This window comes from Daktulosphaira vitifoliae, unplaced genomic scaffold (assembly GCF_025091365.1).
Source record: "Daktulosphaira vitifoliae isolate Bord-2020 unplaced genomic scaffold, ASM2509136v1 Scaffold_2, whole genome shotgun sequence".
NCBI classification, from domain to species: Eukaryota; Metazoa; Arthropoda; class Insecta; order Hemiptera; family Phylloxeridae; genus Daktulosphaira; species Daktulosphaira vitifoliae.
The window spans coordinates 31,218,126-31,232,553 of NW_026099573.1; the positions used below are offsets into that span (position 1 = coordinate 31,218,126).

Consider the following 14,428-nt stretch of genomic DNA (forward strand, 5'->3'; position numbering starts at 1 on the left):
TCTATAGGTAAAAGTAAACGGTCCTTTAATAGTACTTGGTATAAACAGTATCCATGGATTGAGTACTCAATACAATTTGATCAAACTTTTTGTTATTATTGTAGACATTCTTTACCACCAAGTCAACATTGTAATCCTAATGCTGGTAATCTAACAATTCATGGTTATTCAGACTGGAAACATATAGGCAGTATGGCTAAAGTACATGATAAATGTGACACACACAAATTAGCATTGGCTAAACATAAAGGGTGGTGTAATTCTAAAATACAAGGCAGTGTTACAACTATGATTGACTCACAAATAAGAGTTGAAGTTGCAAGAAATAGGACAATGTTAAAAACTTTAATAAGGTGTGCCATATATTGTGCTAGGCAAGATATTGGTTTGCGAGGACATTCTGAAACAACTGAAATCTCTGAAATTGTGAATAATGATATTGCAACAGAAAACAAAGGAAATTTTTTAGAGCTTGTAAAGTTATTATGTATTGAAAGTCAAACATTTTGTTCAGCTTATGAAGCGTTACCAAAGAATGCAAAATACACTAGTAAAATAATTCAAAATGATATGATAAGTGCAGCTTCCACAGTGATTGCTCAGTCTATTTTAAAAGAAGTACAAGAAGGTAGTAAAATATTCAGTTTAATTGTTGACGAAGCCAGAGACGATGCAAAATTAGAGCAAATGAGTATTTGTATTCGGTATGTACATAATTCAGTGATAAAAGAAAGGTTTTTAGGATTTGTTGAACTCAAAGAATTAAATGCTAATGCTCTAAGTTGTAATATTAAATTATTTTTGAATAATTTTGGACTAGATTTGAGTAACTGTGTAAGTCAGTCTTATGATGGAGCATCAGTTATGTCTGGTCAGTTCAACGGAGTTCAAAAAAAAATTAAAGATATGTCAGGAAATTTGTGTCCATATATACATTGCCATGCACATAAATTGAATTTAGTTTTAGTTGACGTTTCAAGAAAGGTAGAAGAAGTACATGATACTATAGGTCTCTTGGAAGCAGTATATGCATTTCAGTCATCATCAACAATAAGGTATCAAGTATTTTTTGATAAAACTGGGTCGAAAGTCCCTATGCACTGTGACACACGTTGGGTATCAAAATTTAAAAGTATTCGTTACTTTAAAAACAACTTTACATTAGTATTAACAGCATTAAAAGAGTGTACTGAAAGTTCAAAATCTAAGGAAGCTGCTAAAGCTAAAGGTTTACTAATTCAAATGAATTCTTTAAAAACTATTGTATTACTTTTTTGTTTGGATTATATTTTGTCTTTAGTAAATATTCTATCATTAAACTTACAGACAACAACACTTGACTATAGCCGTTGTGCAAAATTGATCAAATCCACTATGGAACAATTGATCAATTTAAGGTCAGAAAAAATATTCATCAATATGTACAATGAAGCTGTAAGTGCATTTCAGACTTCGAATATTGGACCTAACGATACACTACGTCCAACAAGAGAACAGAGAATTTCATCAACACTGGATAACTATTTAACTTATTCAACACTTGGTGCTAGTACTAGTAGAAAAGAAAAACAAAACATGTCCTCTAAAGATACAGAAAATGAATTTAAAAGACTCTTTTTCTAGATTTTAGATAACATGAATAATGAAATGATTTATATATATACCCAAAACAATGAAATATTGAATTATATCCATGCAAGTGGCCCCAAATCAAATTAATTTCTAAATTCAGATTTGTTAGTTAAATTAGGTAATATGTATCAACCATATACAACTAATGATTTTATAGAAGTATTGAAGAACCAGTGTCTGATTGGAAAATCTTTATTTTTGGATAATTTAACATTATCTGACCTACATCAACAAATAAGCAACTATGGTGAGACTTTTAACCATGTAAAAAAAATAATTGAATTGGTCATGGTCATTCCTGTGTCTTCAGCTAATGCAGAACGCAGTTTTAGCACCATGCGCCGTATTAAGACATATTTAAGATCAACTATGAAGAGTTCACGATTAAGTAGTCTTACACTTTTATCAATTGATTTTGAAAACTCAGACAAATTATTAAAAGATCCAACTGCTGTCCTTGAAGTGTATGCAAGCATGAAAAACAGAAGAATACAATTTCAAATTTAGCTTACTATTATTTTTAAAATTAGTTTGAACAGTCTGAACGTTTTTAACAGTTAAATTTAAATTTATTTAAATAGACATAATTATACATAATTAGTTCAAAACTATGGATTACTCTATTTTTTAATATTTAAAACCTTTATTACCTATCTATTATAATTAATATGAATATTTTAAGCTATACACTTTAATAATAATAATACTATAATTTTATTAAAAAAATGTTGTGGGGAAGGGGGGGAAAATGAGGAATATTATTTGCAGTTAAAACCTATAATTTTAAATCTACTGTTGCCCATACCAAAATTTAGTCCTAGAACCGCGCCTGTTTTGACATTATACGTTCATCTTTTCTTAAATCATGATAGTAATACGAAAATCCATCAGGCCCATCCAAGTTAAATTTTTTTTCATCTGAAAAAATTACTTTTCTCCATTTTTTTGACCAATTCATTAAATGAATTAAACAAAATNCAAGTTAAATTTTTTTTCATCTGAAAAAATTACTTTTCTCCATCTTTTTGACCAATTCATTTTGTTTCTTGAAAAGTCTAATCTTACTTGTTTATTACGTTCATTTAATGGTGGTTTTCGTAATAGTTTTTTTCGGATGAGTGTCGGTGTGCTTTTTAATAGCCTTTGTACGTTACGAATACCAGTTTTCACACTACATTGATTGAGAATACCACGTGCAGACAAAGCAGAATTCGATGCAACTCTTAAAATTGCTCTTTTTTCACGATCAGTTAATACTTGCGGTCGACCTGTAGACTTCTTGAAATTATAGTTTTGGCCAAGTTTTACAAAATTATCTATCACTGTAGAACTCCTTTTCAATCTACGCGATATTTCCCGATTTGGAAGACCGCATTCCTTATATGCTGTAATTTTCCCTCGTTCTTCCATAGATAATGGTTTTGCTTTTCCCATAATAAATTACATAAATAATAAAAATACTACTCAAATTATGTTAATACAGTATATAAATTTAGGTTGTATTACGTATATTACAAGTATTATATAAAGATAATTTAATCATACAATTACTATATACGCAACGAAACTGACTGCCTTTATAATTTTGTCGCAACAAAATCTAATAAATTCATCGATAAGACTTCATTTATTAATTTATGATCAAGAAATAATATAAGATTGCTATCATTTGGGTATAACCTGAAGTTTGGTAGTACATAGAATCCATATATGTATAAATATAGAATTTTATTTGATTAAATGTTGTGCCTTTATCTTTTTGTCGTGGACTGTATATGTATATATTTATATGTTTGATTTTTTTTAAATTACTTTCTCTAATATTAGAAAGTAGTAATATATTCATTAATGAATACGTTATTTACCCTAATAAAATTTGATTTTTATATTCAAAAACTAATTGGTAAAACAGTTTGGTAAATTATAAACTGGCTATTGTAACCTAAGCGTAATTTACCATGGTATAAAAGTCGTGTGTTTATTAAAAATTACTTTTATCAATACCGTTTATCAATAATAATTCATAGTCGATGTTATATCACGAAAACATTTTTATCCACTTCGAATATTTTGCTTAATTTTTTATATAAGTGTAGCAATCGTCACTAGAATTTACTAATTAATATAAACTATTAAAGATTAATCAAAAGTAGTTCTCCAAACTTAATTCCATTTTCTCGTATGCAGTAAATTATGATGGAATAAATATGAAAAATGCAAATGATGTCTTGAAGTTTATACTACAACTAAGGATTACATTAACAGGTAAAAATGCTTTATTCATATTACTCATTATTTCGAATTATAGATAAATATGACATTAAAGTACAAAACCATAAAATTAACAACTTGGTTAATGAGGATGACATTTGGTACTTAGACTCACAACGTCATAAGTGTGCTCACAGGGGAGGCAGCTACATGCCCGGCGAGATTTTCCGCTCCACCATAATTTATTGTATTTTAATAATAGTGTAATGTATGAGATATATGTATATGTATACGTTATCTGTGTATATTCTTAAATCTGTATGTGTACATGTAATAATAAATCAGTTCATCAGTAACCATCCACCGGAATGGTATAGTGTTGTATTAAATGTATTCCCAACCTAATAAATGGCGACAAGTATATGGAAAAAAAACCGCGGGTTTGCTAATTAAGTGTTAGTTATATTTTATTTACTGTGTATAAGTAAAAATTATAAGGTTTTTTTGGGGTAAAAAACATGCTTGGAAGCATAGAACAATTCGTCCTGGGAGACGATATTGAAGAGTTCATTGAGCGGTTGGAACAATTTTTTGTACTAAATGATGTGCAAGGAATGAAAAAAGTGGCCTCATTATTAACTTTTATCGGACATGATGCGTATTCGGCGTTAAAAAAGTTGACGTACCCAAAAAGTCCAAAAAAATTATATTTTAAAGAATTGATAAGTAAACTTAAAGTATACTATTCAACGGAAATCAATGAAATCTCGGAACGGTATAAATTTCAAAAAGAAGATCAAAAGGAAGGGCAATGTATTGTAGAATACATTGTAGAACTCATGTCAAAAGCTCAAAATTGCAACTTTGGTGCATTTTTGGAGGAAGCTTTAAGAAACCGTTTCGTATTTGGTACCAGGGAAAGAAAATTGAGAGCATTGCTATTAAAAGAGAGTAAACTAACTTTTGCAAGTGCTTGTCAAATTGCGACGTGTTGGGAAATGGCAGAGAAAGAAATTGAAGAAAAACCATTTAATCAGTTTGCGGTACGAAAGCAAAATAATTATGGAAATTGTAACGATAATAAAAACATATGTGGTAAATGTGAGAAAAGGCATGCGACGACTTCTGAATGTCCAGAAAAATGAACCAGAGTCATAAATGTTTGGCCATTTTGCATGTTTTTGCTACACGAAATTAAAACCAACGAATAAAAATTATTCGAACTCAAATTGGCGTCGGCATCAAGGTCAAGTCAGATGATCAGATATCACTAAGGAGTTATCAGAGAAATTAGTGGGACAGATTGTGTCAACAAGTGATTCCAATTTTAACCTGTTATCAGTAGGTCCGGCAACAATGGAAGTAATGATAAACGGTGCAAAACTGATTATAGAAATAGATACCGGAGCATATGGATCAGTAATTTGTGAAACAACATATAAACAATTTCTTATATCTGTATGAGTACATGTAATAATAAATCAGTTCATCAGTAACCATCCACCGGTATGGTATAGTGTTGTATTACCTGTATTTTCAACCTAACAAATCGTACGGAATTTCAAAATCAAAAAATATCAAATTTATATCGTACTTATAAAAATATCGACTATCATAGTGTAATTATTTTAGTATGCATGACGATTAAAGAAGATATTATTAATTATTATTTTTAATCGTCGTATGTAAGTATTTTTATTATTTTGATGATAAGATAGCATCAAGTGTGGTTACTAGTTTTTTCCTATACCATAATATTAGTAAATTTTGTTATGATACTAACTAAGGTTGTAAAAATAAGATTACCAATTATTTAGTAACTGTCTTAATATTTTAAAGGACTCCTTATTGATTTTAGATTTATAAAATAAACGAATATGTTTTCTAAGAAAATTAGTCACCAGTATGTTATTTGTTATCTTGTCAACACTAAGTCTACGTATTTTATTTACGAATTACGTACTATAAATTTTGAAATCGGTTTTCTCTTATTGCTTTGGTAGTCGATATCTGACAATTACTTACAATCTGTAAATTCAATAGGTTTTCTTTGTTTAGACGAGTTTAGGTCTATATGAAGGCCGTATTACTAATAACTACCTATTATTATTTCATACTTATTCATTAATATAATATAATAAAAATATACTGGCTGACACGCGCGCCACCGTCAACTCGTCTAACGAGTCTGCTATAAATACTACACATCAGTGAAGCGTAATATAAAAGTTATTTATGCCAATTTTTGTTCTTTTTGTAAATTTTATTTCTAACTAAAATGAATACTAAATTAAAAAGTGGTTCAGAAAAACGGCGTTTATAAGAATAATGAATGCTGGAAAAAGCCGGTTCTGATCCAAAACAAAAAAAAAGTTATCATTTATAAAGGAAATAGAAATCACAGATTTCAATGTTAACCCTGGGTTTTTAGATGAAGATAGAGTTACCATTTCTTCTGAATCAAAAGTAAAATTAATTATAATATGTAAAGAGGATGTTCCATCGGGTACTAACATCTTTAGTAACTTTTGGTTAAGCAAATATTTTGTATTCATTTTTTTAAAAATTATTTATAGTTTTGGACATAAATAAAAGTAACACAAAATGTTTGATGAATTTAAAGTGTTCTAATCTCAAGAAAATATTCAATTTACTTACATCATAAATGTCTATGCATTAGGAAAAAAAAGATTCAGATACAATTTGTGAATCAAATTTACCAGTTGCTTCAAATCAAAACAAATATATTTGTGTTTCATCTGAGAAAATCAAAAAGTGTTTACAGAAAATAAGTTATGAAGATAAAAAATATACTATCCAGGAATCTAGCTCTACTTCAGTTATTGATAATATTGCATTTTTTTATCATGCCAGTGTAACGTACACATTATTCGTCCTTAACCAACATTAGCATTTCAATACCATACTAGTGCCTGATCAGCACAAACGTCCCTACGACCTACTACAGATATGCGGCACGCGCGGGTGTAAACAAAACCGATGATATTCTTCTTCATTAAATAAATATATAACGACAGTCAGTCGACATTTTACCACGCTCGTGGCTACTCATTTTTTATTACAGATTATACTTTATTTACTACAACCTAATTCCGACAATATTACATTTTACAATTAATTTAATTATTAGATTTATTTTATTACAATCGGATTGTGTACGCTCGCCACTGTCGCTCACCTAACTTGGATACCACAACATCTCTAGAGATCCAGTCAGGTTATATTTAAATATACTATTAAATAGAAATAAATGTTTGTTATCGTTGTTAGTTAAGAGTCTATATTTATTGGTCACGAAACTGTTAACCGCCCTTCTAGTGGGATATAAATTATAAGCGTTGCCCCGTTAAGGTACAGCTTAGCCAACTGTTAGGATCCTAGCGGGAAAGCACGTTGCAGTCTGGTGGAGGCGCCGGGTTCTGTTCTTAACAGAATAGATCTGCCCCTAATTATGCTAATTTAATAGATATACCAACAACGATCAAATTTTTTTTTTTTTTAATTATATTGCTTTAATTTAGTACCAATTGCCGTTTGACGAATATAATTATTTAATTTTACGAAGTATATTACTAACACATTAATATAAATCATTTTCTATTTTAAAACAGCATTTCATAATTATATCTATACTTATCTTAAGAAATTAGCTTAAAATTCGCATATGCCTTTATATAATTATTATCTTAAGCGCGTCGAGAATAATCAAACGATCTGCATAAGTCAAACCGCTTGANATAATCAAACGATCCGCATAAGTCAAACCGCTTGGCAAACGTTAGGATTTAAGGACTCTAATATAAACAATTTGAACGAAGAACAAATCGTTCAAATCATTAAAGACAACCTTAAAAATTTTAAAATAGCCTACGCTTTTCAAAGGTGTAACAATATAAAACACCCAGTAGGCGCTACCGTTGTTCTTTCAACAGAACGATTTACCATATTTAAGCGTGTTAGCACGAGGAAATATACAGCATAAAGCTTTGCTGCCTTATCTCTTAACGATAAACTGACAACTTTAAAAGCCGACAATAGGGGATATACATACCTTTTCTGTTCGAAAAACGATCTAATTAATATTTTAGGCAGTTTAAACAGCGAGCAACCAATCAATAGTTCAATAAATAGTCTTATTGCTATACTTCGCCCGAAACTTAATCATCCGCCGCTTGTCGAAAAATACGACTCGGACGACGAGTCTGATATTGAAAAGCTTCCAAATACAAAGTTTCTTCCTACTATTGAAACTAAAAACTCTTCTTGTGGCCCCACTACACCCGATACATTAGAAAAAATAATAGTCGAAATCAAAACACTAAATTTAGAAACTAACAGCCCAGTTTCTACAATTTTTCCGGCTTAATTAAATATTAATAATAACAAAAGAATTATGGCTGTAACCGCAATACCAGCACCAATTTTCGCAGGTCAACTTTCCGAAGACGTAACTAGATTTTTCAATAATTTCAAACGCGTAGCAACCGCTAATAGTTGGGATAACCCAAAAAAATTAATTATGTTACCTATCTCTTTACGCAATATGGCGCAAACGGTATTCGAAGCGATTGAATTACAAAACAATAACTTAACCTGGCTTGCAGCAAAAACAGCAATGATAGGGTTCTACAACTCGGACGCGCAAGTTCGATTAAAAAAGCAAAATTTAGAATCAAGGAGAAAAACAGATACGGAGACGATTCAGGAATATTTATTGAATGTAAAGGCGGAATGTAAAAGAGTAGATAAAAATATGCCTGAGAGACATGTAATACGATATATTATACGAGGATTGCCAGAAGAGTATTTTAGAAAATTAGAAAATATGAATTTGGATTCGCTCGAGATACTCGATGAAAACATTAAAAGGTTAGAAAGAAACGCAGGGTTAAATGATAAAACTGATAAGGACAGTGAAATAGAGAAATTAAAAAAGCAGGTCGAGATTTTGACGTTGTCTATCCAAAATAACCCCGAAGTAAACTATATTAGGCCACCACGCAATAATCGAGCAACTAATCGTACTACTAATTACCGCAATGAACAGCGAAACAACAATAATAGGAGTCAATACAACAACAATAGTAATAACAACAGAAATTTTAATCACAATAATGGTAATATCCGAAATAATTTCAATAGGAATAATTATAGACCCCCTGCTAGGAGTTTTGAAAATAATTCTGGGCGCCCCAATATGAATTTTACAAATAACAGAAAGGAAATTTGGCAAAACTACAACCAAAATAACTATAGTAATGATAGAAATAAAAATAGAAACAACAACATTAGAAATTACAATAATTATAAACGTGAAAATAATTACATAGGGCGTAATGAAAACACTAATAATGTCTAAAACCCGCAGTATAACAATAAATTCGGATCGAACTCTTCCACAAACTTATTACTCTACGATTCTATTAAAAATATANAACTTATTACTCTACGATCCTATAAAAAATATTTTTTACCCTACAAATTCAAACGGTGGGGTCACTAAGCAAATAACTTACGAAACTCGCCCCGCGATCGAAGCACCGCCAGAAATTACAAAAAACGCGTAAGTCAAAACAAGGAGACTAGGCTGAGTTTTGACGCTCCTACACCACCTAGTCAATCACCATCCATTAATTCTTCTAAAACCTCGGACAACATCAAACAAAATGATAAGATAATTAGCTGTACTATTAACAATATCAATCCCATTCATCACAGAATACAAACAAATGAACCAATTATTGCAGGTATTTTTAATGATCGGAATTTTAAATTTATCATCGATACAGGCGCGTCAACGAGCATAATTAACAGCGCCCTTTTACTGCCGTAATACACTATTCATCCGACAAATAACGCGACATTGACCACAGCGAATGGTACACCACTAAATTTATTAGGAAAAATTTGTTTGGAAGTTTATTTTAACGATCATTCATTTTTAATCGATTGTGCAGTAGTTGATAATTTGAAAGGGGATAATCTTTTGGGTTATGATTTTTTGAATAAATACATGGTAAACTTGTGTATGCGCAATTCAACATTGACCTTATATGATAATAACAAAAAAATAGTAATAAAATTCACCAATAGCGATAGTAAGCCCGCGGCGCAATTGATAGACGATAAATATGAAAATCAATTATCCATTGATTATATGGCTGCGCGAACCAAAATATTAAAACACGTGCCCAAAGACGGATTTTGTGGCGTGAACACTTTAGTTGAAATTTTGAAAAATAAGAATATAGACATAGATTCCCACGGCATTAAACAATTATTAAACATAGATTCCGCGAAACGGCCAGTATGGCTGGATTCAGAAGACTTGGCCGCAGTCGCTTCACATTTTAATAAAATATTAATAATTTCTCAAGGCGACGAGCCTTCCGTCAATAATACCGCCGTCATTGCATTTGTTCAGCCACATCGCGAAAACGTGTTCGTCCTTTTCTCACGGAGACATTGGACACCCCTGGTATATGTCCCTAACACGGAGATAAATTTTAAATTTCTTACAGTTATTAAAATTAATGACTCGAGTTCCTTAAGCGTTAGGCGCGATATTTTAACCAAGCGAATTAAAGAGTCCGATTTCACTGATAGTATGGAAAACAATAAGAACCAACAATTGCTATCTCGAGTTTCTAACAATGCAGACGTGGTCAGAGAACCATTGATGAACAAACGCGCTTCAAATAAAAATTTCGCAGAATTCACCCGTGGCAATAACAATACGTCGCGAACGTTGTCTGAAAATATGAAATATGATATCAATCCATCATTGTCTCCCGATATGATAAATAAATTAAATACGTTACTAAATGAATTTTCTCACGTTTTTTCAAAAACCAAATACGATTTGGGAGAGGCTCACCTCCCTGAAATCGAACTAAAATTAAGTAACAATCAAATTATCAATCTACCAAATTTTAAATTAAGCGCCATAGAAAGAGCTGAAGTCGAAAGGCAAACTCAAGAACTTTTAAAAGCAGGTATAATAGAGCCATCTACAAGCGCGTACTCTAATCCAATATTTTTAGTAGGAAAAAATTTACCACAAGGGGATAAAAAAGGTAAAACCCCTCAAGAATATAGAATGGTTCTTGATTACAGAAAATTAAATTTAATATTATTACGAGAAAGCTTTCCTATGCCAATCATACAAAACGTCTATGACTGCTTGGCAGGTAACAATTACTTTTCCTTATTAGACGCATCGAGCGGTTTTTACCAATTCAAACTTTCCAAAGATTCGAGACAATACACAGCCTTTTCGACAGAAACCGGTCACTATCAATTCAAAAGATTACCAATGGGCCTTAATAACGCGCCGTCCATTTATCAGTCTGCCATGTGCAAAATCATGGGAGGCCTTAATTATAAAAACAATGTTTGCTACCTCGACGACTGTGTCATTTTTGGCAAAACATTTGATAGCTATTTACATGCACTAAAACTTACATTAGAAAGATTTTCATACTACAACCTCAAATTAAAACCATCTAAATGCAAATTCGGATACCAAGAAATTAAAGTTTTAGGCAACGTAATAAATTCACAAGGTATAAAACCAACCGAACAAGGCCTAGAGTCAATAAAAAAATTTCCATCGCCTTTTAACATCAGGCAACTCCGTAGCTTTCTCGGGCTAGCTAACTAATTTCGAAAATTCATCCCAAACTTTAGTAAAATTGCAAAGCCTTTATCAGATTTAACAAAAAGGATATTTAAAAGTAAGCGCGATAAAATTAATTGGACAAACGAGCACGAAAAAGCTTTTCAAGAACTAAAAAATAAATTAACTAGTGAGCCTCTTCTAGCACATTATAACGAAAACTATCAATCGATAATCGTAACAGACGCGAGTCGCGAAGGTCTTGCCGTAATTTTGCAGCAAAAAGACGATAGTGGCATAATTCGACCAGTTTCATATGCTTCCAAAAAATTAACTTCTACTGAATCTAATTACTCAGCAATGGAACTCGAAGTTTTAGACATACACTTTGCATTTACCCAATATCGACAATATCTACACGGTAGACAAATAACAGATTGGACCGACCATAAAAATTTAACGAACTTCATGAATATAAAAACGGAATCCAACGTAGTTAACCGAATAAGAAATAAATTAATGGGGTATGACTTTAAAATAATTTATAAAAAAGGTATTTTTAATAAAGCTGCCGACCATTTGTCGCGTTACCCTTATTCAGAAACCGGGAACGGCAAAATCGAACTATTTCCGTTAGATTCAATAAAACGCGAAGACGTAAATATTAACTTAGTACAATCAATCAATATTCAAGTAGATCAGGCAAATGATGAATATTTACAAAATATTATAACAGCAATTAGAAACCCCGACGTGAGANAATGATGAATATTTACAAAATATTATAACGGCAATTAGAAACCCCGACGTGAGAAATAATAAATGGATTAACAAGGCAAAACACTATTTTATTGATAAAAATGGCGCTTTATATTATACTATTAAATATCACAACATGACGAAAAAAGTATTAGCTTTACCTTCTAAGTACATTGAAAACATGATTACCGATAGTCATGATAGCCCCCTGAGCGCACATACGAGGTCTGGCTATTAAATAACGAGACTGCGCGCCTATAGAGCGTCCTATAGTGGTGGTGCAAAATACGAGTAGTGCGTTGGATAGCTTAAAGTCTTATCTATTTACGTACCAAAACACGTTTTTATCACTATTATAGTATTTGTGCAATAGCGGTTAGAAACAAACGTGTTTTTTTTTCGTGCCGAAAACCATGTGTGACGAAAAACACGAGCAACGTATTAATCTCAAATTTCTCGTCAAGTTGAAAAAATCTCCAACCGAGTGCTATAAATTGTTAAAAGAGGCCTACGGGGACAATTCTCTATCTCGTGCGCGTGTTTTCGAATGGTGTAAGCGCTTCAGTGATGGCCGAGAGAGCACTAAAGATGATCAGCGCCCAGGTCGCCCTGTCACTGTTTCAACTCCGGAAACAGTGACCAAAATCAACCAAATTGTGCGTGCAGATCGTCGAATGAGCATCCGGATGATTGCCGAGGCCGTAAACGTCGATAAGGAAACGGTTAGAAAAATTTTACACGAGGAATTGAACATGACAAAAGTTTGTGCGAAGATGGTGCCAAAAAATCTGACTCCTGACCAAAAGCTCTTGCGTCAACAGGTCTGCTCAGATTTTCTTGAAAGGTTAGAAGACGATCCCAGACTGATGGAAAACATTATTACTTGCGACGAAACATGGATTTTTCAATACGATGTTGAAACAAAGCGGCAATCGATGCATTGGAAGACGCCTCAATCGCCCAGAATCAAAAAAGCAAGGATGTCCAAATCAAAATTTAAGGCAATGCTGATCGTTTTTTTCGACATTAACGGTATCGTGATGACTGAATGGGTTCCGGAGGGTCAGACTGTCAACCAGACTTACTATTTGTCAGTTTTAGGAACACTGCGAGAACGGGTTCGTAAGAAACGGCCCGAGTTGTGGAAGAACAACTCGTGGATCTTGCACCAGGACAATGCACCTGCCCATAACGCGCTATCTGTGAAGCGGTATTTGGCCGATAAACGTACTCCAGTGCTCGAACATGCGCCGTACTCGCCAGATTTGGCCCCGTGCGATTTTTTTCTGTTTCCAAAGATAAAATCTGCTTTGAAAGGGACCCGATTTGAATCTATGGAATCGGCAAAACAAAAAACGGCGGAGCTCCTAAAGGCCCTCACTAAAGAAGACTTCCAGCACTGCTTCGATCAATGGAAAATACGTATGAAAAGGTGTGTGGGGAGAGGAGGGGAGTATATTGAAGGGGAGCATTCGAATGTAGAATAATTTTTATAATAAAACTCTTTTTCGTAACCAGTCTTGTTATTTAATAGCCAGACCTCGTATAGGTTTCACCTAAACTCTGGACAAAATTAAAAATAGATATTTCTGGCCAAAAATGCGCAAAAATATAAAAAAATATGTGTTAAGTTGCGAAAGTTGTCAAAAGCGAAAATCGTATAAACAACCAAAACCTCCTAAAGCAGGTAGATATCCATTAGATAATTGCGGAATAATGGATGACATTTTTTTAGATTACATTGGTCCACTTGAAAATTCGAAATCATACAAATATATACTTGTCGCAACCGATCGGCTATCTAAATTTTGCGTAGCTAAACCTTACGCAAGTGCCAACGCACAGAGTATAAACAAATTTCTGTTAGACTTCATTTTAAAATTTGGGCCACCCAAAATTATTAGGTCAGATAATGCTAAACATTTTACTGCTAATTTGATTTTAGAACTTTTAGATTCTCTACATATAGATAAAAAATTTGGAATTCCTTATAAGCCCACTTCGCAAGGGCAAGTCGAACGGCAAAACCAAAGTCTCATTGATATGATTGCCCACTATGTCCAAGATAACAACAAATGGGCCGACTATCTGCCTTACATAGTCTTTGCCTATAACACTTCAGTACACGAGGTTACTAAGTATACTCCGTACTACTTGGTTCACGGTTATCATCCTAAAAGTATATAT

The 14,428-nt window shown here is 32.4% G+C and overlaps 1 protein-coding gene across 1 annotated transcript; it reads left to right on the plus strand.

The window, feature by feature from the left end:
* Positions 1-8,257: 8,257 nt before the first annotated feature.
* On the plus strand, positions 8,258-12,247 carry LOC126898141 (uncharacterized). The gene is made up of 4 exons (XM_050672090.1): positions 8,258-8,981; positions 9,939-11,493; positions 11,554-11,903; positions 12,036-12,247. Exons 1-4 carry the CDS (start codon positions 8,258-8,260, stop codon positions 12,245-12,247), a joined length of 2,841 nt encoding a protein of 946 aa, XP_050528047.1.
* The last annotated feature ends 2,181 nt before the right edge of the window (positions 12,248-14,428 follow it).